The sequence below is a fragment of the Schistocerca gregaria genome, chromosome 7 (assembly GCF_023897955.1).
Source record: "Schistocerca gregaria isolate iqSchGreg1 chromosome 7, iqSchGreg1.2, whole genome shotgun sequence".
Taxonomy (NCBI): domain Eukaryota; kingdom Metazoa; phylum Arthropoda; class Insecta; order Orthoptera; family Acrididae; genus Schistocerca; species Schistocerca gregaria.
The window spans coordinates 543,217,851-543,243,290 of NC_064926.1; the positions used below are offsets into that span (position 1 = coordinate 543,217,851).

At 43.3% G+C, this 25,440-nt stretch overlaps 1 protein-coding gene across 1 annotated transcript in view; it reads right to left on the reverse strand.

Moving 5' to 3' along the window:
- LOC126281588 (uncharacterized) overlaps nucleotides 1-25,440 on the reverse strand; it is a 166,534-nt gene that overhangs the window by 110,935 nt on the left and 30,159 nt on the right. The window contains exon 3 of the mRNA XM_049980671.1: nucleotides 10,979-11,149. Within this exon, the coding sequence (XP_049836628.1) occupies nucleotides 10,979-11,149 (171 nt within the window). The remainder of the gene's footprint in view (nucleotides 1-10,978; nucleotides 11,150-25,440) is intronic.

Consider the following 25,440-nt stretch of genomic DNA (forward strand, 5'->3'; position numbering starts at 1 on the left):
TCGCTACAAGATGTAGCGCAATTGAAGCATCTGAGGACATCCTAACGAAAGACCTGAAGATAATAAGTCAATATTTCCGTAAGTGGAGACTTCAACCAAATGCTTCCAAAACAGAGGTTAATTGCTTCCATCTCAACAATAAACTCGCTGGAAAGGAGCTCAACATTCGATTTGAAAACACCAGTACTCCGAAGTACTTGGGCATGACGCTGGACAGAACGCTATCTTTTAAAGAGCACCTAACAAAGACTGACGAAAAATTAAAGACAAGAAACAACATTATTCAATAGCTCTGCAGTACTACCTGGGGAGCAATGGCCTCCACTCTCCGCACCCCTGCTTTAGCAATTGTATTCTCGGCTGCCGAATACTGTGCTCCGATTTGGCTAAACAGCCCACATGTAAAAAAGGTGGATGTACAGTTGCATAACACTCTAAGGATGATTTATGGAGTAATTAAACCCACTCCAACGCAATGGCTCCCAATATTAAGCCACATCCCGCCGCCACACTTGCGACGTACTGACGCCCTTGTACGTGAATACAAAAACATCATGGGAAATCGAAGCCTGCCAATCCACCAAGACATTGAGGCTGCGAACACTAATAGGCTTCGATCTAGGAACCCGCCAACAAGAGCAGCAAAGACACGTGCACAAGAAGGTTTCAGTGTAAAAAACGCATGGTCTGAAAAATGGAATGCATGCCAAAACCATAACATACCTTGCATCATACAAAAGCCACCTGGTTTTGACCTACCATGCAAAACGTGGTCCACTCTAAATAGGATTAGAACTCGTCATGGCAGATGTGCTTACTCCCTGTATAAATGGGGTAAAATACCATCCCCTCAGTGTGACTGCGGGGAAAGTCAGACCATCAGCCACATTGTTGAAGAGTGTTCCAGAAGAGCCTGTAATGGGAGCCCCGACGACTCCCTGCTCGCAACTCCACAGTCGATAAATTATATTAATAGACTTGATGTTTGTCTGTAATCCTTAAACTTTGTTATATTAGTGATGTATGTTTGCAATTATTAAGTTTGTTATATAAGTGATTTGTCTGTTTCTTTTTTATGTGTCTGTATTCCCATGCGATAAATAAATAAAATTAGGTTTTCAGTGACTTTCCCAAATCGCTCCAGGCAAATGCCGGGATGGTTCCTCCCCTAATCCGATGGGACGGATGACCTCGCTGTTTGGTGCCCTCCTCCAAATGAACCAACCAACCAACCACCTACTTGTATGTAGGTCGCACGCCTAACCGTAGAGACGCGTCGCGCACACAGGCTGTCTGAGACGATAAAGGTGCCACCAAGCAATGTGACATCGTACTATGTAAAGCATTTCGCAACAGGATACTTGCCGTCAATTACTATAATCGCAGAATCTTGAACGTCTTTTGCCTGCCGATCACTAGGTACGATAGAACTTTTGTGGATGATTTGTCACACAAAATGTCAATGCTTTTATGTACCTCTAGTCTTGTTCACAGCAGATGAGGCGAGGTACAGCCACATTATTCTAGTTGCAAGTGTAAAATATCACCTTGATGTGTAAACAGGTAGAGGAACTACCTGTTCCATGACTTGGACGTTCCCTTCGACCTCAGTACCTTAGGCTGTTGTACGTGGTGACACCACAAAGAAATAGTTTTGCAGAAATTCCTTACCCAGAAACGCTTCGTTAATCTGTCATGGAAGACTGCACATAATTTCAAACCACCAGGCTGTGTTTGAAAGGCTACGCAAATTCATTACACCAGTTGACAATGAAATTTTAACCTTAATAGTAAATGTTCTTTTTGGTGTTTCTTCCGGTGCTGATTTCGGGTAAAGTACTCAGAATTTTTAACCACATGTACTTTTTCTTTTACAATTTCTATGAAGAACGCAAAATGTAGCAGTTTAATGTAAACGGTGGTTGTAATTAAACTTTCGCTACTTGAGAGGACGTCCAAAAAAAAAAGAGTGATTCTAGAACATTGAAACTTCGTGTAAACATTTGTGAAGACAAGAGGAAGAGAAGTAACGAATAAAGAAACAGATTTTAATTTCCACATGAGAGGTTAACATTTCTTAATTGCTTGCCATGTTTATTAGCCAGGGTACAAACCTTGCTCTATGTGACGACCATCGGCACCCACGACGTCCTGGAACCGCACCGGAGACACCATTTCACAGTTGTTCGCAGCACTTTTCGAACAATTATGAAAAATCCGCCTCGATTGCACAAACTACCTGATGTTTACCTAGGTTTGAGCGTGGGTAACCACGCCTTTTTCAGAACAAATATAAAACAGCTTGTCCTAACATGCATAGTCAAAGGCTAAAATCAACACCTACAGTGGCAAGACCCGATAAAATTTTTTTTCAAATACGCGGAACATATGTACCAAGTCAATAATGTTACTCATCTCAACCCTGTGTGTGCTGCCTCGCCCCAGCCACCGTTCGATCGTCACAGGCTCTCCAACATCCGTGAACACTCAACATGGTGCGCGTGCATCAACCAACTTCCACGTCATGCAACTTAATGTGAAGAATGAAGTAAGCCTTTGACTATGCATATTTAGCAAGCTGTTTTATTTTTGTACTAAAGAAGGCGTGATTACCCACGCTGAAACCTAGGTAAACACCAGGTAGTTTGTGCAATCGAGGCGGATTTTTCACAATTATTTCGATACTTACGATTGCTGACGCGGTGCAATGCTGAAAGTTCTTACTTTTCGAACAGTGGACGATGGAGTGTTCAGCTGTCTCGACGCAACTCTTGAACTACTCAAGATCGGACACTGCGTCCAACATTCTCAGCCATGCTAACGGGTAGCTTCTTCTACAGCTTGTGGCGCAATTGGGCGTCAGCCTCTCCCAGGATCAGTTCCCATATCGGCACTTAATTCGAACTTCCAAATCATATTCTGCAACCCCGGTGCGGAAACAGGACCTCTCTTATTCCTTCACTGCGCCGACACTCGCGGGGAGCAGCAGCGCTATTTCTGTTGTTTTGATGAAACAGCATTACGAGTAAAGCCCTGCTCATCTCGTCCAGGTCCACGCTGACTGCCTCCAACTGCACTACACACTGGTGCTTGTGTTTCAAAGCTACGTCGCGGTACCAGTACCGGCGCCTAACGACAAGCCGTGACACCAACACTCCTAATAACGCAAATCCGGCAGCTCACAGCCTGAACATCACCGCTGTGAAGCTGGGCATTCATACAGTAAATATCTTCCCGTCCACAGTTGTTCAAGTAGCCACCTAGTACGTAATACCACGTAAAGACAAAACGTTCTTTAACGTCTCTACCAGAAATCTCGAAAACTTTTTTACTGATTTACTTGCAACTTTTACACAATGCACTGATAAACGTTAGGAAGGAAATAGCTTAGATTTTATGTATATACCATGTCGTTAGCAAAAAAATCTCAAAACGTTCTTGGCTGTGATACTCTAATACATGTAGAAGTACGGACGGACATGAGCCAGGCACCAAAGCTCCATTTGAAGAAGTTTGCACCCCAGCGGCCGATTTCAGCCGCCTTACCTTTCAAATATGGCACATTTCTCGAATACTTTTGTGAAAACTTCCAACTCTGACATTAACGAACGTCATATCACTGATCATGTTTTTAGGAGGAGGTTTCGAACGCTATTAAGAAGGATATACCATTGATTTAAAGCAGTAGTTGGTTCGGTATCTCGGTTGATACAGCAAAATACACGCACCCCTCTGCCTACTACGATTTGCCTAAAAAAGTCGTTTCGACACCTTGAGCCGTTCGAAGCAAAAGGCGCGCATGTGTTAACTGATCACTGAAGTGTATACTGGCATGTAGAATGAAATGCTTCAAAATCTTTGGACTGTTTGTCGCAAAATGGGGAGATGCAGTTTATAAATAGGGAGAGACAGGAAACAAAGAAATGAGCCACGGACTGGAACTGGAATGGAGGACGTGATTACGACCGTAATGAAAGTGGAATGGACGTGGGCTGCTGGGCATGTAGCCAAGCGAATGGATGGTAGGTAGGTGGGCGTGTCAAGATTACTTAATTCGAACAGACTACAAAGGATTTACATGATCACCATGACTGAGCAGAGGTACACACACTACCAACAATATAGCAAAGACACTTTGAGGTTTACCAGCTCACAGTTTCAACTACCTTTGATTAACAAAAATATATAATATCACATTAGACAGATATGACAAATACTTCGTATTTTTATTTTCAATGTTAAAAAAATGAAAGTGAATATTCTGCACTGCAGCTCTTTCAAGCAGCAGCTCGAGTCGGACCCTCTCCAGTGGCTTGGTTAGTAGAGCAGCTAACTGATTGGTCCCGTGTTCTAATCTAGGGTCCCCGTCCAAGAATCTTTTCGTGGCGTATAAGTGGCGCTCTTCTATGTGCTTCGATATTCTATGATACGTTGGATTTTCAGACAATTTCACAATACTTGCATTGTCAGCGTAGTGTGTAGGAGGTGTTACTTGTTTCGAAGTTTCAGTCAGTTCCTGCAGCAACCTTTTCAGTCAGAGCAACTCCTTTGCTCCTTCACTTGCTGATATTACTTGTTCTTCCATAGTGAATGTTGCCACTATATTTGTAGTTGACTGGTTCTTGGTACAGTCCCATGACTGAGATTTTCGACAACACCTGTCGTTGAACGTATCGCCTCCTTTTCAATAGCATAATCTGCATCACTGTAGACTTTTAAATCTTCTGACGATTCCATAATACACAGTATTCTTCAGGCATATAAAAATTCATTTCACTTGATTCCAGTCGCAAACTGTGGGATCTCCCATGGCTCTACTGCTTTGTTCACTGCGAAAGCAACGTACACTCAAGAGAATCTTTCCAGAATGTCCTTTGTATAGTCCTATTGATTAAATGCTATAGACCTCTCTCCATCTTCTCTATCTTCATACGCAAAAAGTAGCTGAGAGAGCCTCTAGTTGTTTGAAACGCGTGCTTCAACATTTTCATGTTGCTGCCCACAACTACGTTATCATCAACACAGATTCTAATACATAAACAACTCTCGTTGCCCCGACGGTAGCAGGTAAACGGATCAGCCTAGCTGTTTTTAATCCAGCTTTCATCATGAAGTCTATGAAATGTTTGTTTCAACAAAGTGGCGCCTGTTTGAGACCATACAGACTTTTCTTCAGTAAACATACACTCCCAGTATCATCTCCAAAACCTTCAGTTCTTATATCTACACATCTTCTTCGAATACACCATTAAGAACAGCTATTTTGATGTCAAACTCTGGTGCTTTATTTTCTCTGGAGCAGCCACTGCCAATAAGGTTAGAATAGTATCATATCGTGCAACAGGGCTGAATGTTTGTTAATAGTCAGTTAGCTGCCTTTGTACGTGTCCTTTGGCCAGAAGTCACTTCTATGAAAGAGCCATTCCCATTTTCTTTAGTTTTCTTACGTGAGATCCATCGATTATGCAAAATCTATGCACCACTTGGACTATCAACCAATACCCAAGTATTATTCTCTTCCAGGGACTTCTATTCTTCACGAACGGCCTCCAGACACTGATTTTTACTGCTTGACTCCAAGGCTTCAGTATAGGAATTTGTATCCTTAGGAGTTCCACCTGTATACACACTGGTCGTCAATTTTGGTTTCTTCTTTTTACATTTCCTTCTTTGTTTATCACTTAATACTTGTCTTCCTCTGGAACTTGATGTTGTAACCAAGTCTTCCCTTCACTTACACCTTCAGTCCTCTTGTCATGGCTGAAATTCTCTGACTCCTTTTCCTCATCAGAAGTCTGATTAGGTTGACTCTACCGAAACGGTTTCATCACTAGCAACTTCATATTCAAACGGCTCCAAGCACTATGGGACTTAACATCTGTCATCAGTCCCCTAGACTTAGAACTACTTAAACCTAACTAACCTAAAGACATCATACACATTCATACCCGCGGCAGGATTCGAACCTCGACCGTACCAGCAGCGCGGATCCGGACTGAAGCGCCTAGAACTGCTCGGCCACGGCGGCCGGCAACTTCATATTCAATAACACTGTTGTACATATTGCATACAACTTCAGCCTTGAATTTGACAGCGTGACTTAGCGTAATCTTCCTCTGACATGGAATCCAGATCCTAAAGCGAGTTCTGTCATTCGCGTACCCAACCAGACGTCCACGCACAGTCTTGACGTCAAAATTTGAACGAAAATTCTTTTTTAGATGCACACAACACTTTGTTACAAAGATTCTCACATCGTCCGGGTTACCTATTGGTCATTCCATGCTACAGTTCATATGGAGGTTTGTTTTCAATAGAGAGCTTCCCTGTGTGATTCAATAGGTATGTAACAGGGTTGCACGCTTTTTTGGTAATTTGCTAGGGTTCAACATAGAATGCGCACACTCCACAATAGTGCGGTTTCCTCTTTCTCTAACACCATTTTGCTGTGGCGTGTAGTGTGGAATAATGCGATTCTCTATGTCTCTATCTGCCAGTAATACCGAAACTTTCTTGTTAGCGAATTCTCCTGCTCCGTCACATTTGAACTATTGGATAATACACTCCTGGAAATGGAAAAAAGAACACATTGACACCGGTGTGTCAGACCCACCATACTTGCTCCGGACACTGCGAGAGGGCTGTACAAGCAATGATCACACGCACGGCACAGCGGACACACCAGGAACCGCGGTGTTGGCCGTCGAATGGCGCTAGCTGCGCAGCATTTGTGCACCGTCGCCGTCAGTGTCAGCCAGTTTGCCGTGGCATGCGGAGCTCCATCGCAGTCTTTAACACTGGTAGCATGCCGCGACAGCGTGGACGTGAACCGTATGTGCAGTCGACGGACTTTGAGCGAGGGCGTATAGTGGGCATGCGGGAGGCCGGGTGGACGTACCGCCGAATTGCTCAACACGTGGGGCGTGAGGTCTCCACAGTACATCGATGTTGTCGCCAGTGGTCGGCGGAAGGTGCACGTGCCCGTCGACCTGGGACCGGACCGCAGCGACGCACGGATGCACGCCAAGACCGTAGGATCCTACGCAGTGCCGTAGGGGACCGCACCGCCACTTCCCAGTAAATTAGGGACACTGTTGCTCCTGGGGTATCGGCGAGGACCATTCGCAACCGTCTCCATGAAGCTGGGCTACGGTCCCGCACACCGTTAGGCCGTCTTCCGCTCACGCCCCAACATCGTGCAGCCCACCTCCAGTGGTGTCGCGACAGGCGTGAATGGAGGGACGAATGGAGACGTGTCGTCTTCAGCGATGAGAGTCGCTTCTGCCTTGGTGCCAATGATGGTTGTATGCGTGTTTGGCGCCGTGAAGGTGAGCGGCACAATCAGGACTGCATACGACCGAGGCACACAGGGCCAACACCCGGCATCATGGTGTGGGGAGCGATCTCCTACACTGGCCGTACACCTCTGGTGATCGTCGAGAGGAAACTGAATAGTGCACGGTACATCCAAACCGTCATCGAACCCATCGTTCTACCATTCCTAGACCGGCAAGGGAACTTGCTGTTCTAACAGGACAATGCACGTCCGCATGTATCCCGTGCCACCCAACGTGCTCTAGAAGGTGTAAGTCAACTACCCTGGCCAGCAAGATCTCCGGATCTGTCCCCCATTGAGCATGTTTGAGACTGGATGAAGCGTCGTCTCACGCGGTCTGCACGTCCAGCACGAACGCTGGTCCAACTGAGGCGCCAGGTGGAAATGGCATGGCAAGCCGTTCCACAGGAGTACATCCAGCATCTCTACGATCGTCTCCATGGGAGAATAGCAGCCTGCATTGCTGCGAAAGGTGGATATACACTGTACTAGTGCCGACATTGTGCATGCTCTGTTGCCTGTGTCTACGTGCCTGTGGTTCTGTCAGTGTGATCATGTGATGTATCTGACCCCAGGAATGTGTCAAAAAGTTTCCCCTTCCTGGGATAATGAATTCACGGTGTTCTTATTTCAATTTCCAGGAGTGTACGATCGTTATTCTTAGCTTCATTGAAGAATTGTTCCAGGACGGCATTAATTTCACTCTTCTGCTTCAGGAAGAAAACTGAACGAGATTTGCTAAAATCATCTTAAAAACATACGTAGTAGCCAGGTTTTCCGAGAGACTCTACAGACATCGGTCCATTTACGTCGGCATGAATTTGTTCACCAGGAAGCATCAGTCGATTAATTCGATTCCTAAACGGGAATCGACGCATTTTTCCCTGTGCACATCCATCACAGAATTCTTCTTTGCACCCTTTCACACTGATATTCATCTGCTTCGAGACGTATTTCACATATTGTTTGTTTTGATGTTCGAATCTCTCATGATACACTTGCAGAGTCACCAAATTCGGTTGAGTTGGTTGTGCTGGTTTAACAACACGTATTTCACGAACATAGAGACCATGGTAGACGTGACACATCATCATCGGTTCTCTAGTCAGTTAGTAATCAATTTTGGTATTCGTGCAAAAACTTTCTCGTGCAGCTGCTTTTACGGAAAACAGACGAGCACTTGCTTCAGGAACATAAAGAACATCTTTCAGTTCAGCATTTTTTGGCGTTACTCAACTGCATTTGGATTTTCATTCTACCCAGTCCATGAGCCAACAAGCTTACACCTCTTTCTCCAATTGAAGTCTTTCCTGGGAAAGTAAACTTTGTACTGTTTATTCATAGTGATGTGACTGGCGACACCACTGTCACAGTACTTACTATCTTTTTCAACACAGTTATTGACTGAGGCTCCGAAAACAGATGACAAAAACGCGACATCCTTTTCGGACTGACTGATGCTATTAACCGTGTCTTTCAGTGAACACTATGCTAGCTAATGGCCTACTTGCCCACATTATCAAATGTAAAGAATTACTATTGTCACTTTTATTTCGCTGATTTCTTTCTTAGGACCACTACGTACAACAAACGCAGATGATTCAACCGTACTTTGATCAAGCGGTTGTATTGTGTACAATTTCTCAATCGAAAGGTTCACGCTTTGATTTTCCGACGGACAGACAAAAAATTTTCCTCGTGCTTCTGCAGTTCATCGTTCAAATCCAGCAAAAATTTCCGAAACTTTGCAACGTCAGTGCCAATATAGTCTCTGTCGTCGCGTCCAACACAAAAAGTGCTTCGAGCGACATGTTCAGTCGTTGCGTACTGCAACATTCGAATCGCTCACGTAACTTGTTCAAAATGGCTCTGAGCACTATGGGACTTAACATCTATGGTCATCAGTCCCCTAGAACATAGAACTACTTAAACCTAACTAACGACAACACACAACACCCAGCCATCACGAGGCAGAGAAAATCCCTGACCCCGCCGGGAATCGAACCCGGGAACCCGGGCGCGGGAAGCGAGAACGCTACTGCACGACCACGAGATGGGGGCACGTAACTTGTTTCAAATTTCACTTCCGCAGGTACGTTTCAACACGAGCTCGGCTACAGACTTCCTTAGCGCACTTGCTAATAAACTAGCCGCTTTCGCAACGTCGTTCAACCACTCCTGATGTTCCGTTGCGTCTCCCGCCAACTGAGGACACTCGTTCGTACCGTTAACGGTGTTGCAAGAGGTCCATGACTAATGAATTTATTGCTGGCGCACTCGAGCAGATGTAATTAGGATGGATTGCTCACGTGCTGCCTGCGGTATGTAAACTATAAGATAATCTCAGACCAAAGAGCAGTGTTGACTGCAGTTAAGAACTGTGTGTCAGTAGGAGTAAGTAGTAGCTAGCAGTCTGGTGTAGCGAGTTGGCTGGGCCGGTCGTGGGGAGCGATGGCAGAGCCTAAGCGTTGTAGTATAAGGTAAAAGCAGCCTCGCGCATATGTACTATTGTTATATCAAGTCCCATGTAAATGCTTTAAAAAATCTCTTAATAATAATCTTTCTTATAAATCATTCATCTCAATTTAAAGAATTTACTAATTTCTCCAGTCCATGGTCATCCCGATTACTGTATAGAAAAATCAGTTGTTTCTTTTTATACAGGACAAATCTATCGGCCAGCATTGCACTGGGCTGCGCCAGAAAAATTTCTTATAGGAGCAGATATATGTGCGTTATCCGGCGACCTTATTGAGGTAAGATTTTTCAATTTATTCAGAATGAATTTTCAGGGCCATAATGTAGCACTGCTGACGTCCAAATTTACCAGTTTAAAATCACAGCCAATTATTGAAATATTATAAGTGAGTCACCATTTTATTGAGAGGTTAGTCACGTTATTATTGCGAGGTTACGGAATAATAATTTGTTGGGAGGTTACACTGAATGTGAATGATATATATATATATGGTTACAATGTCTTCGAGCGCATATGCTGCCAACAGCGTCAACACGCGCAGTTTCCATTAAGCCCAGTCTTCAGGTGCTTAGAGTTTCTCCACTTGTATTCTGTAGTTACGAACGCTGGTTACCAGTTTCGTTGAACAAACAAAAACGGCCAAATTCACGTTATTTTACGAAAATTTATTGATGAGCGAAAACAAAATATTTCGCAGCTAATCACAGGGGCCTGGGTCTATAACTTGTTAAGATTATTTATTTCGAACAGAGTACAAAAGATTTACCAACTCAACATGATTTATCAGAGATACACAAACTATCAACATACAGCAAAGACGCTGCACTTCTATAACAAATACACAGATACGACAAAACGTCGTATTTTTATTTTCAGTGTTAGCAGGACGAACTGAGTTCTCCATTGGAATTCAAGAGTTGACGACTGGCGGGGGGGGGGGGGGGGGGGGAGAGGTTGTGGAGACCTCACGGGTGGCGGTTGGACCACTGGGCTACACTCAGGAAACTCGCAGCAGCCCACATGGCTGCGTACTGCTGACCAACTGAATTCATCAAGAAGAGTGAAGAGGGCCTTACCGCAGCGGTGGACACCGCACAGTGAGTGGTGGTGCGCGTCGGGCGACAGTGTCCGCTGAGTACTCACGAGAGCGGGCAGTGGCTCACCTCTAGCGTGTTGTCGGCGATGTCGAGGAACTGGTCGGCGTGCGGCGACTGCACCATCACGTCGACCACCTCCTGGCTCTTGGTGGCCTTCCACAGCAGCTCCGTCAGCACCGTGCCCACCGACACGCAGAACTGGCCCTGCACCTGCAGCTGCGACCGCAGGTGCTGCACCTGCAAGCCGCGGATGCACTCGTCTCCCTGACTCCAAACATCTTCGGCATACACCAGACGCACACGACGCGGAACAGTGGTAATGATGACTGTTACCGCTGGCGTTGGAGGTCATCACACCGTATATTTTTCGGATGTTTTGCCGGTGGCGAGTCCATTATCGTGATCGTAGTTAGGCCAGACTCCTGTTAGCGATGCAGTTCTAGTACACTACAGGCCATTAAAATTGCTACACCACGAAGATGACATGCTACAGACGCGAGATTTAACCGACGGGAAGAAGATGCTGTGATGTGCAAATGATTAGCTTTTCAGCACATTCACACAAGGTTGGCTTTTGTTATGATGTCTCGTGTAAGGAGGAGAAATGGGTACCATCACGTTTCCGATTGTAGCCTATCGCGATTGCGGTTTATTGTATCGCGACATTGCTGCTCGCGTTGGTCGAGATACACTCCTGGAAATGGAAAAAAGAACACATTGACACCGGTGTGTCAGACCCACCATACTTGCACCGGACACTCCGAGAGGGCTGTACAAGCAATGATCACACGCACGGCACAGCGGACACACCAGGAACCGCGGTATTGGCCGTGGAATGGCGATAGCTGCGCAGCATTTGTGCACCGCCGCCGTCAGTGTCAGCCAGTTTTCCGTGGCATACGGAGCTCCATCGCAGTCTTTAACACTGGTAGCATGCCGCGACAGCGTGGACGTGAACCGTATGTGCAGTTGACGGACTTTGAGCGAGGGCGTATAGTGGACATGCGGGAGGCCGGGTGGACGTACCGCCGAATTGCTCAACACGTGGGGCGTGAGGTCTCCACAGTACATCGATGTTGTCGCCAGTGGTCGGCGGAAGGTGCACGTGCCCGTCGACCTGGGACCGGACCGCAGCGACGCACGGATGCACGCCAAGACCGTAGGATCCTACGCAGTGCCGTAGGGGACCGCACCGCCACTTCCCAGCAAATTAGGGACACTGTTGCTCCTGGGGTATCGGCGAGGACCATTCGCAACCGTCTCCATGAAGCTGGGCTACGGTCCCGCACACCGTTAGGCCGTCTTCCGCTCACGCCCCAACATCGTGCAGCCCGCCTCCAGTGGTGTCGCGACAGGCGTGAATGGAGGGACGAATGGGGACGTGTCGTCTTCAGCGATGAGAGTCGCTTCTGCCTTGGTGCCAATGATGGTCGTATGCGTGTTTGGCGCCGTGCAGGTGAGCGCCACAATCAGGACTGCATACGACCGAGGCACACAGGGCCAACACCCGGCATCATGGTGTGGGGAGCGATCTCCTACACTGGCCGTACACCTCTGGTGATCGTCGAGGGGACACTGAATAGTGCATGGTACATCCAAACCGTCATCGAACCCATCGTTCTACCATTCCTAGACCGACAAGGGAACTTGCTGTTCCAACAGGGCAATGCACGTCCGCATGTATCCCGTGCCACCCAACGTGCTCTAGAAGGTGTAAGTCAACTACCCTGGCCAGCAAGATCTCCGGATCTGTCCCCCATTGAGCATGTTTGGGACTGGATGAAGCGTCGTCTCACGCGGTCTGCACGTCCAGCACGAACGCTGGTCCAACTGAGGCGCCAGGTGGAAATGGCATGGCAAGCCGTTCCACAGGAGTACATCCAGCATCTCTACGATCGTCTCCATGGGAGAATAGCAGCCTGCATTGCTGCGAAAGGTGGATATACACTGTACTAGTGCCGACATTGTGCATGCTCTGTTGCCTGTGTCTACGTGCCTGTGGTTCTGTCAGTGTGATCATGTGATGTATCTGACCCCAGGAATGTGTCAATAAAGTTTCCCCTTCCTGGGACAATTAATTCACGGTGTTCTTATTTCAATTTCCAGGAGTGTACAATGACTGTTAGCAGAACATGGAATCGATGGGTTCAGGAGGGTAATACGGAACGCCGTGCTGGATCCCAACGGCCTCGTATCACTAGCAGTCGAGATGACAGGCATCTTATCCGCATGGCTGTAACGGATCGTGCAGCCACGTCTCGATCCGTGAGTCAACAGATGGGGACGTTTGCAAGACAACAACCACCTGCACGAACAGTTCGACAGCAGCATGGACTATCAGCTCGGAGACCATGGCTGCGGTTACCCTTGACGCTGCATCACAGACAGGAGCGCCTGCGATGGTGTACTCAACGACGAACCTGGCTGCACGAATGGCAAAACGTTATTTTTTCGGATGAATCCTGGTTCTGTTTACAGCATCATGATGGTCGCATCCGTGTTTGGCGACATAGCGGTGAACACACATTGGAAGCGTGTATTCGTCATCCCCATACATGCGTATCACCCGGCGTGATGGTATGGGGTGCCTTTGGTGACACAACTGGGTCACCTCTTGTTCGCATTGGCTCTACCCTTCATTCGATCCTTGCGAAACCATACATTTCAGGGAGATAATGCACGACCGCATATTGCAGGTCCTGTACGGGCCTTTCTGGAAACAGAAAATGTTCGACTGCTGCCCTGGCCAGCACATTCTCCAGATCTCTCCCCAATTGAAAACGTCTGGTCAATGGTGGCCGAGCAACTGGCTCGTCACTACTCTTGATGAACCGTGGTATCGTGTTGAAGCTGCATGGGCAGCTGTACCTGTACACGCTATCCAAGCTCTGTTCGACTGAATTCACAGGCGTATCAAGGCCGTTATTACGGCCACAGGTGGTTGTTCTGGGAACCGATTTCTCAGGATCTATGCACCCAAATTGCGTGAAAATGTAATCACAAGTCAGTTGTAGTATAATATATTTGTCCAATGAATACCCGTTTATCATCTGCATTTCTTCTTGGTACAGCGATTTTAATGGCCAGTAGTGTAATTAATTATGTTGCTGTTTGTTGGCATGTACGTCTCTGCAATCCTGGTACGCGCTGAAATTGTCACGTCATTGTATTGTAGCACATCGTCAGATGCGCCAAAGCAAAGTGGCAGATAACACTTACACTCTATCAGAGATATGCACCATTCTGTTTCTGGTCTTCTGGCGATATGCTACGGAACAACGACGCGACGATTTCAGCGTTTACGAGGACTCCAGGCACGTAGTTACAAACAAGTAAGAAAATAATTAACTCCCTGTTTTTGATGTGATAATTAAGGCCTTGCGACTAGCTTTCGTATATGGAAAACATGAAGGCGAAATAGGACAATATATTGTCACTTAAGCAATTATCTTTTCAATCTGAAAATCACATATCGCGAGTTTAAGGGAAGAAAGTTCATTCAAATGTATAAAATTTTAATTATCTTTTCAATCTGAAAACAGGACGCTATTCAAATTATTTTAGTTGTTGGGTAAGGAAATAATTATTATTACTTTCTGAAATTTTGTTTAATTGTAATACATGTGCCGCGCAACTGTCAGCTTCTCCCTCAGCGAAGATGAAACCTTCTGTATTCACCACACGAAGAAGCTCGACTTTCCACGCGATGTACTCACTTTTCGTAGAACCAGTTTTTGTGTTTTACACTTCATTGCAACCAAGAGTCATGCAATTTATCTGCATGAAAGAAGTTTCTGAATTCCACATACTAGTTCTCAGAATTCTTTTTCTCCAAAAGAATGGTGTCAGTTGTCTTTTGACATCCTCCTTTCACTGTTGAACTTCTGAGATAGTGATATTAAATATCGGCTCCCTTAGGACGGTGACTGTTAAAGAAAAACCATTCTACTCTAACAGAGAAACATGGGAGACTCCATGTGTTTGTCGAAGTGTTTTCTAACAGTCTAAAATACCTGAAACCAGAGAAGAACGCTGCATGTCAGCTGTAGCCCGTGACAATACTTGCATTAACATGTTTTACTGCTGCCACCATATCTCCTGCGCTGCACCGTGCAAGAATGCTCGTTACTCTTATGTTTTCGTGGAATTTTCGAACTAAAACATAAAATATTTATTACAATCGGTGACAATATAAGGTAAGGGACATCACACACTGACTACACATAGTGAACCGCCGTGGAATGGAGTACCGTTTCTTTCTGCCACGTCCCTTTGTCAGAGCACCGATTGATTTAGGGAGGACGGGTTTTCTTTGTAAAGAGATTGTATTTTCGCAGTAACTACCAATGAACCTTAGTATATCACCTGATTTACCTGCGACAGTCTATGTGATGCTTTAATCTGATATCATGGGAGTACTTTTTTAGGCTAAGATCACTGTCCATTCATTCTACATTGATTGAAATTACGCTTAGTGAGAAGTTCAGACAGGCAGGTACTAGAGATATGAAAATATCGCAAGATTCTCATAACGGTACAGTGAAAAATAATGTTAGTATATTGCATCAGAATATCAAGGGATTAAAAAACGAAGTAGATTAGCTTCTTGTTTGTTTAGAACATTTCAAAACAAAGGGTGGAATAGATGTACTTTGCCTGTCTGAACATCATATAGTCACAGGTATGGAAATGGTAAATGCAGGTGGATATAAGCTTTCAGCACATGTAAGTAGAGGCACTATGGAGAGAGGAGGAGTTGGGATACATGTTAAAAACTGCAATAATGTGAAAAATTTGGAAACTAAAATTTTTTGCATAGAGCAACATATAGAAGTATGTGCATGTGAGCTTAAACTAAATAATGGCACTTTTATAATTGTAGCCGTGTACAGGTCCCCATTGAGAAATGTTCAACTATTTTTGAAAAAATTGGATTCTTTGTTGGGCTCTATGTCAGACAGAGGAAAGAAAATTATTGTTTGTGGGGATTTAAATGTAGATTTTCTGAAAGAGTCCGATAGAAAGCTTGACCTTCAAGTATTACTTGGTTCTTTCAATTTGACAGCAGTTATTGATTATCCTTCTCAGGTGGTACAGGAAAGCAGCATACTGATAGATAATGTTTTCATAGACCAAGATAAAATACCAAATAAAAACTTTTCCTGTTAAGAATGATCTGCCTGATCGCGATGCACAGCTAGTTACAGTATATGATATCGTTCCATGCAGTAATACAAAACAATCCTCCAAAATAGTGCATTCAATTAACGATTTAGAGAAAGCTTGCAACTGTTAGACTGGGATGAGGTGTACAGGTGACATGATGCTAATTTGAAATTTAACCTATTTCATGATACCTTTGTGAGTATATTTGAAAACACTTTCCCCAAGATAAAAGTGAAATATAATTGTAAGAAACGATGTAAAAAGCCATGTCTTACTAAAGCGATAAAAATATCTTGTAAACAGATAAGGGAAATGTATCTTGTAGCTAGGAAGAGTAATGATCCCGAAACAGTGAAACATTATAAAAACAACTGCACTGTATTAGGAGAAGTTATTAAAAAGTCCAGAAGTATGTACATTATGTCTGAGAGTAAGACATCTGATAATAAAATTAAAACAATTTGGAATATTGTTAAAAGGGAAATATGGCAACCGAGAGCACAGGAAAACTGTACTTCTGTCAAAAACAATGAAAAGTTTGTTAACAAGAAGTCAGAAGTAGAAAACATTTTTAATAATCATTTTTAAGTGTTGTGGGAAAATAGGATCCAGCTATTCATTAGAAAATGCAAGGCAGAATTTGATAAAATTGAAATTCAATCCACCTCTCCTACTGAAATTAGGAAAATAATAAATTCACTCAAAAGTAAAAGCTCACATAGAATTGATGCCATTTCCAACAGAGTCCTAGAAGCTTGTTCCCAACAAATAAGTAGGATTTTCAGTCACATAAGTAGTAGCTCTCTGAAACAGGGCATTTTACAGATAGACTGAAATACGCTATTGTTAAGCCATTGCAAAAAAAGGGGATACATCTGATGCTAACAACTACCACCTAATCTCACTTCTGACAGGTTTACCCAAAATTCTTGAATAAGTAATATATTCAAGACTAGCATGACATATTTGTAAAAATGAAGTACTAACAAAATGTCAGTTTGGTTTTCAGAAAGGCTTTTCAACAGAAAATATTATATACACTTTCACTGATCAAATATTAAATGCATTGAATAACCGAACGTCACCCATTGTGATATTTTGTGATCTCTCAAAGGCTTTTGATTTTGTGAATCATGAAATTCTTTTAGATAAGCTTAAGTATTGTGGTATTAGTGGGACAGAGCACAAATGGTTTAATTCATACTTAACTGAAATTCAGAAGCTTGAAATTAACAGTACAGATAGTCTGAAAAATCCAGCAGAGTCCTCTAACTGGGGAGGTATCAAGAACGGTGTCGCACAGGGCTCAGTCTTGGATCGGTTATTGTTCTTAATATGTATTAATGACTTGCCACTCTACATTCATGAAGATGCAAAACTAGTTCTTTTTGCTGATGATACAAGTATAACAATCACACCCAACCAGCAAGAAGCAGCTGAGGAAATTGCAAATAATATCTTTCAGACAATTATTAAGTGGTTCTCTGCAAATGGACTCTCACTAAATTTTGAGAAAACACAGTTCATACAATTCTGTACAGTAAATGGCATAACACCATTGATAAATATAGACTATGAACAGAAGTCTGTTGCTAAGGCAGAATACTCAAAATTTATGGATGTGTGCACTGATGAGAAATTGAATTGGAAGAAACACATCGATGATCTGCTGAAACGGTTAGGTTCATCTACTTATGCTATTAGGGTTATTGCAAATTTTGGTGATAAACATATCAGTAAATTAGCCTACTATGCCTATTTTCATTCACTGCTTTCATATGGCATCATATTTTGGGGCAATTCGTCATTAAGAGAGAAAGTATTCATTGCACAAAAACGTGTAATCAGAATAATAGCTGGAGCCCACCCAAGATCACCTTGTAGACATTTGTGTAAGGAACTCGAGATATTCACAGTACCTTCGCAATATACATATTCGCTTATGAAATTTGTCACTAATAACCCATCCCAATTCAAAAATAATAGCGAAGTGCATAGCTACAACACTAGGAGAAAGGATGATCTTTACTATTCTGGATTAAATCTCACTTTGGCACAGAAAGGAGTGAATTATGCTGCCACAAAAATGTTTGGTCATTTGCTAAATAGTATTAAAAGTCTGACAGATAGTCAACCAACATTTAAAAGTAAATTAAAAGAATTTCTGAATGACAACTCCTTCGACTCAACAGATGAATTCTTAGATATGAAGTAGTATATATAACAAAGATTCCAAGACTTACCAAGCGGGAAAACGCCGGCAGACAGGCACAAGAACAAAACACACAAACACACACACAGAATTACTAGCTTTCGCAACCGATGGTTGCTTCTTCAGGAAGGAGAGGGAAAGACGAAAGGATGTGGGTTTTAAGGGAGAGGGTAAGGAGTCATTCCAATCCCGGGAGCGGAAAGACTTCCCTTAGGGGAAAAAAAGGACAGGTGTACACTGGCGCACACACACACACACGCACACATATCCATCCACACATACACAGACACAAGCAGACATATTTAGGCAAAGAGTCCCTAAGGGAAGTCTTTCCGCTCCCGGAATTGGAATGACTCCTTACCCTCTCCCTTAAAGCCCACATCCTTTCGTCTTTCCCTCTCCTTCCTGAAGAAGCAACCATCGGTTGCGAAAGCTAGTAATTCTGTGTGTGTGTTTGTGTGTTTTGTTCTTGTGCCTGTCTGCCGGCGTTTTCCCGCTTGGTAAGTCTTGGAATCTTTGTTTTTAATATATTTTTCCCATGTGGAAGTTTCTTTCTATTTTATTTACATCATTTTTAAAGTGACACGTTCCACATCATTACGAAATGTGGTATTCATAATCTATGGAACAAGGATTAATGTATGTAAGTATGTCTCTACAATTTGTTACAGCCTGGTATTTACATGAGTTACTGATTCCGGTTGTCACTGATTGACACTCTAGTCGCAGCACTCGGAGAACATCGGAGAAGCGAAATCCAACTCCTGCTTTTCTCAGAAGAGTAAGGCAATCATGGTAATACAGTATTTCTTCACTTTCGAGAAGCATTTGACTGAAAAACAAATCAACGCCTATTACTGATAATCGATCGACCGGAAAGGGCATCAAAAATGGTTGAAATGGCTCTGAGCACTAATTGACTTAACATCTGAGGTCATCAGTCCCCTAGAACTTAGAACTGCTTAAACCTAACTAACCTAAGGACATCACACACATCCATGCCTGAGGCAGGATTCGAACCTGCAACCGTTGCAGTCGCTCGGTTCCGGACTGAAGCGCCTAGAACCGCTCGGCCATCGCGGTTGGCGGAAAGGGCATCAAAACGGAATTTGTAACTGAACTTCAAAAAAGGTGCACATATATCCAACCAGGTACTGATAATGCGGTGTCGTCGACTATCGACAATTAGTCGCCAGCAGTCGACCGCCGCAGTCACCGGCGGCGCCAATGCGGGCGAGGCTCGACCCATGCCCCCCGGACTCGATAGCCGTCACCGCAGCGCAGCTTGCTATTAAACACGGTCGCGAGAGACAAACCGGCTGGGTTCCTACTGATGCATCTAGTTGCTTGTTACTGAAGTCGGCGAGTCCTCGTTCTGCGACCTCACTTTGGCCTAGGCCAGTGGTTCTCAACATGGCGGTAATCACCCCCAAGGGAGAGAAATGAAATTTTATGAGGGGTAAAAACAGAAGGGTTCACTTATGTTCCGCTCACGAATTTTGAATATTTTTTTAAAATATCTGTACTATTATCGCTATTTCGTAAGACTTTAATATTGTTTACATAAGTTACCAATAATTACATCTTTTTCAGATACTAACATAAGGTGTGACACAATGTGGTGGAGCTCGCAGTTTGCGAAACGGATGTATTAATATCACGTTCCTCATATAGTAAATACAGTACACGTATACTTTAGTATTATGTACCGTGCATCTATTGCAGTAAAAGTAGAACATATACGTCAAATATGCTCAAATATCTCAACAAAATGTATTCTTTGAGTTGTAGGTAATTCACGCAATGGATCAGAAATTACTTCATTATGCACTTCGCAACAGATTTACGAAGGAATTGACAGCACAACACACAGTAAATATGTTTACTGCACTGTCGTACGGCACACCCATTATTATTATTATTATTATTATTATCAGCTAATTCACCCAAGAAATGGAAGACATTAAGAAAATAACTATACCAATTTTATTTAGGTTCTTCTTGTTGTTCCATCAGGCTTTTATTAATTCCGAGGAGCCTTGTTACTTTCTTCCGACCTCTTTGGTTTGTACTGTTTTCGTTTTGATTGCTCGGATACAACTCCTTTTTGTCTACTTTGTGTCTGAAGGTGTCTCTGTCTAAAATATCGGTTGGTCTTATCTTTGCATTTGCGAAGTCCTTTCGAATTTCGTTCAAGCAAGGCGTCGGGTTCTTAAGTAATGTGCCTTAGTCTACTCTGTCAGTCGCTTTTCTGGTAGTCTGTTGATATGACCAAAGAATTTCATTCGCTTTTTCTTAATGTAAATTTCGATGTGTGAAAACTTTTTTGTTGCTTTAGCACGTCACTGTCTTGCGTATGTGGTGCTCCTAAAAGTTTCCTAATATCTTTCTCTCTTCTTTCTTGATTTCCTCAAGTTCGTGTTTTATCTTAGCTATCACGGTTTCGCTTGCGTAGACGACTGTTGATCTGATGACTGTGTAGTAGCGCAGAATTTTTTTATGTTGTAGAATTTTGGATTAATCTTTTATTTTTTTTATTTTTTAGCTGATCTGCTGTGACATGTTTCAAGGCATGTGTGTTCGATAACTTCTGACACCCAGTCCTCCAGATATCAGTCACTCAGGTTTGTACCAAACGTTGTACGTCGATAGAGTATCATCCAAAACACCGATTATTTCGTACTGTGTGCTGTCGTCCAGCAGAATATGCGTAAACGGTAATTACAAGGAACACCAAGACTACGAAGCAGAGGAAGATGGTGTCTGTGAAAAATGGTTCGCAGGTCTCGTGTCGTTGAGTAGGTAGAGCCTGAGGTCGTCGTATCAGAGGTCCTACGTTCGAAACCCACTGATTTTAATTTTTTTAATTGTTTACGCTTGAAACTATTATACGCGAGAACATTTTCCTGGCATATAAAAGTACTTTTCGGAGTTTGTAACAATGTTATTTTGGCACTTTGCTTTCGCTTCGTTAGTTGAAAGTAGCAAACGTAGAGTGCATATGTATAGACAGGTGTGATCCAGAATGAGGTTTTCACTCTGCAGAGGAGTGTACGCTGATATGAAACTTCCTGGAAGAATAAAACTGTGTGCCGGACCGAGACTCGAACTGTTTGCCTTTCGCGGGCAAGTGCAAGGTCCCGAGTTCGAGCCTCGGTCCGGCACACAGTTTTAATCCGCCAGGAAGTTTAAGATAGGCGTGATGTTCTGTCGGACGTGTGCGACAGAACACACACCACTCGTGATGAAGCAGTTGGTGTATTTGTTGTTTCGCCGAATAAACGTAAACAAGCGAAGCAGCAGAATAAAGGAAAAACTGCATCACACGTGCCGAAGTACTAACAGTCCCATGTTACACTTAAAAGCATAATACAGTAAAAATTTGACATAATTGGGATTTCAACCCCAGACCATGGGTACGACAATCTAACGGTCTACAAATTTCCCCACAGAAGCTATACGTTTCAGTTTCTCACAGTTACTCTTTTCCTGTGCTCCGTTGTTCCGGTATTTCCTTTAATTACCGTTTACGCATGTTCTACTGGACGACAGCACATAGCACGATCAAAATAGGAGTTTTGGTTGACGCTCTATCGACACACAACGTTTGGTACCGATCTGAGTGTCTGACGTCTGGAGGTTTGGGTGTCAGTGGTACTTAAAATACCGAACCGTGCTCGTTTTACCATGTTCTGTTTTCAAGCTCACGATTCCTGTCTTTGAACGTAAGAATTCATTTTTATCGAATGAGATTTGTAACCTACTTTTTCTGCACATCCTGTAAGTATCTCGAGCTGTTTGATGGCAGTCTTTTCGTCTTCTAAATATCGCCACGTCGTCTGCAAGCGCGAGATATGCCATGTAGAGGTTATTTTTGGGAAAGCGCAGTAAGATTGGCTTCCAAAACCCATGTTTCTTGAGTTTTTTCTCCCATTCTTCCATAACCTTGTCTAGGACGACTCTGAAAAGAACACGAGAGAGAGTCCATCTCCTTGTCTCACAACTGTTTGAATGCAAAAGGGTTCTGAGATTTCCCTCATAAATTTTGCTTTTATTTCGTGCCATTTGATGTTTGTTTTATGAGTTCTCGTATTTTGGCATCTAGTCTCCTCTCTTCTAAAATTTGGAATAGTGAGGACCTGTCTATCGAGCCATACACCTTTTTATAAATCTACAATGTGCATACAAGAGATTTTTGTCTGAGAGCTGACATGAGTGTGGTTTTGAAGTCACAAATTTTTTCTCAACATGATCTGTTATGTCTCGATCTAGTTTGATATTCTGTTAATTTTGGTTCTAATTGCTGTTGTGCTCTATTCGAGAGACAAGCTGATTGTGTATTTTAGGGGACCGGTAAGATGGAGACCCCTCTATAGTTGTTTACAATCTGATTTGATGCCATTTTTATGTAATGGATGGATTAGAGCAATCTTCCATTCATCCGGGATTTTTTTGGTTTGCCAAATCGGATTATTCATGAAATTTCTCTGAGTGAGTTTGCGCCTAAATTTTTCAAGGCTTCAGTTACAATTCTGCCCTCCCCTACAGCTGTGTTGCTTTTAAGTTTCTTGATGTATGTATAAATTTCTTGTGTTGGTGGTGTCGAACTTTGTTGTGATACCTGGATGTATTTTCGAGAAGCTCTCTTTGGGTTCAAGAAAATTTGTAAGCTGTGAGAAAAAAAAAATGGTTCAAATGGCTCTGAGCACTATGGGACTTAACTGCTGAAGTCATCAGTCCCCTAGAACCTAGAACTACTTAAACCTAACTAACCTGAGAACGTCACACACATCCATGCCCGAGGCAGGATTCGAACCTGCGACCGTAGCGGTCGCGCGGTTCCAAACGGTAGCGCCCAGAACCGCTCGGCCACCCCGGCCGGCTGTGAGAAACATGAGGCTAATTCTTAGCAATCTCCTTTATTTGTCAAGATTAATTTACAGTCTTGTTTTGGAAGGCAGAGGTTCTGTGGTGAGTACCCTTTGATTTAATTCGCAAAGGTTTTGTTGAAATCGTGTGTGTTGTAATTTTTGAAATTCTCTTCAATTGACTCCAAATGATCTTTCACATATTTTCGTTTATTTTGTCTTATAATAAATGTTTGTTTGCGAACTTCGAAAAATTTCCTCTGTGTTTCTTCTGATTTGTTGCAACTGTAATTTTGAAATGCCTTTTTTCTTTCTTCTAGTACGATCTGACATTCTTGATTTCACCAAGGATGTTTTCGATTTTTGTGAATAGGGATCAGATCTTTCGCCGTACTGATGATTTTAGTTTGAAATTTCTCCCACTGTTGTGCATGTTGTTCTCCCCAGTTTTCTGTTATTTTAGAGTCTTTGCTCCTGTGTAGATCACATTTTGGAATCACCGGTTTTCTCTTGTTGAATTTTCTTTTGTGTGTGAATTTAATTTTGACTCTGGTTAAATAATTATCCGAATCGATGTTGCACCTCCGCGAGAATTTCTTTTTCGTAGTCTTACGTTATTTCCACATGATCAGTCTCCCACTGTCCTCTTGTATTTGCGTTCCCTGCCAATTTAGGCATTAAAAACACCGTATATAATTTTCACATCACCTTTTGGAATTGTGGCTATCTCTCAAGTTCTTCCCAGAATCTTTCTGTTTTTTGGGGTTCTTTTTTATTGTCGCCATTGGTTGGTGCATGTTAATAAACTTGTAGTTTTTGTTTGTGTTTTTGATTCTAAGGTCATAAGTCGTTTGTTAATGGGTTTCGCATCTTTACTGAATACAAAACTTTTTGTCTACAGTGAAGGTCATCGTAGGAAGTCTTGTAATTTATTTCTTGGGATTTTCTTGGTTCTTTCCGCAGTATTAGTGTCGCCGAGTGCAGCGGTCTTGACGCGTCCCTTTGATGCCTCCAAACAGGACCAATGTGCTGTTATTCTTTTCTTGGCTGCCGAAGAAAAAACGCCGGTAGACATTCATCGGAGAATGAAGAATGTGTTTTGGGCAGCATGTGTGTGGAATGGTACGACAAGGAGTGCTGCCTGACGCACGCCACAACACAGAAAATTTCGTATCGCACAAGTTACGCCATCTCAAATGTGGTCCTGATGGGATTCCAATTCGGTTTAACAGAGAATACTCTGCTGCATTGGCTCCTTACTTAGCTTGCATTTATCGAAAATCTCTTGCCCAACATAAAGTCCCGAGCGATTGGAAAAAAGCGCATGTGACGCCTGTATATAAGAAGGATAGAAGGTCGGATCCTCAAAATTACAGACCAATATCCTTAACATTGGTTAGTTGCAGGATTCTCGAACATATTCTCAGTTCGAATATAATGAATTTCCTTGAGACAGGGATTTTGCTGTCCATGCATCAGCACGGCTTTAGAAAGCAGCGCTCCTGCGAAACACAACTCGCCCTTTTTTCACATGATATCTTGCGAACCATGGATGAACGGTATCAGACGGATGCCATATTCCTTGACTTCCGGAAAGCGTTTGACTCGATGCCCCACTGCAGACTCCTAACTAGGGTACGAGCATATGGGATTGCTTCCCAAATATGTGAATGGCTCGAAGACTTCTTAAGTAATAGAACCCAGTACGTTGCCCTCGATGGTGAGTGTTCATCGGAGGTGAGGGTATCATCTGGAGTGCCCCAGGGAAGTGTGGTAGGTACGCTGTTGTTCTCTGTCTACATAAATAATCTTTTGGATAGGGTGGATAGCAATGTGCGGCTGTTTGCTGATGATGTTGTGGTGTACAGGAAGGTGTCGTCGTTGAGTGACTGTAGGAGGATACAAGATGACTTGGACAGGATTTGTGATTGATGTAAAGAATGGCAGCTAACTCTAAATATAGATAAATGTAAATTAATGTAGATGAATAGGAAAACGAATCCCGTAATGTTTGAATACTCCATTAGTAGTGTAGCGCTTGACACAGTCACGTCGATTAAATATTTGGGCGTAACATTGCAGAGCGATATGAAGTGGTATAAGCATGTAATGGCAGTTATGGGGAAGGCGGATAGTCGTCTTCGGTTCATTGGTAGAATTTTGGGAAGATGTGGTTCATCTGTAAAGGAGACCGCTTATAAAACGCTAATACGACCTATTCTTGAGTACTGCTCGAGCGTTTGGGATCCCTATCAGGTCGGATTGAGGGAGGACATAGAAGC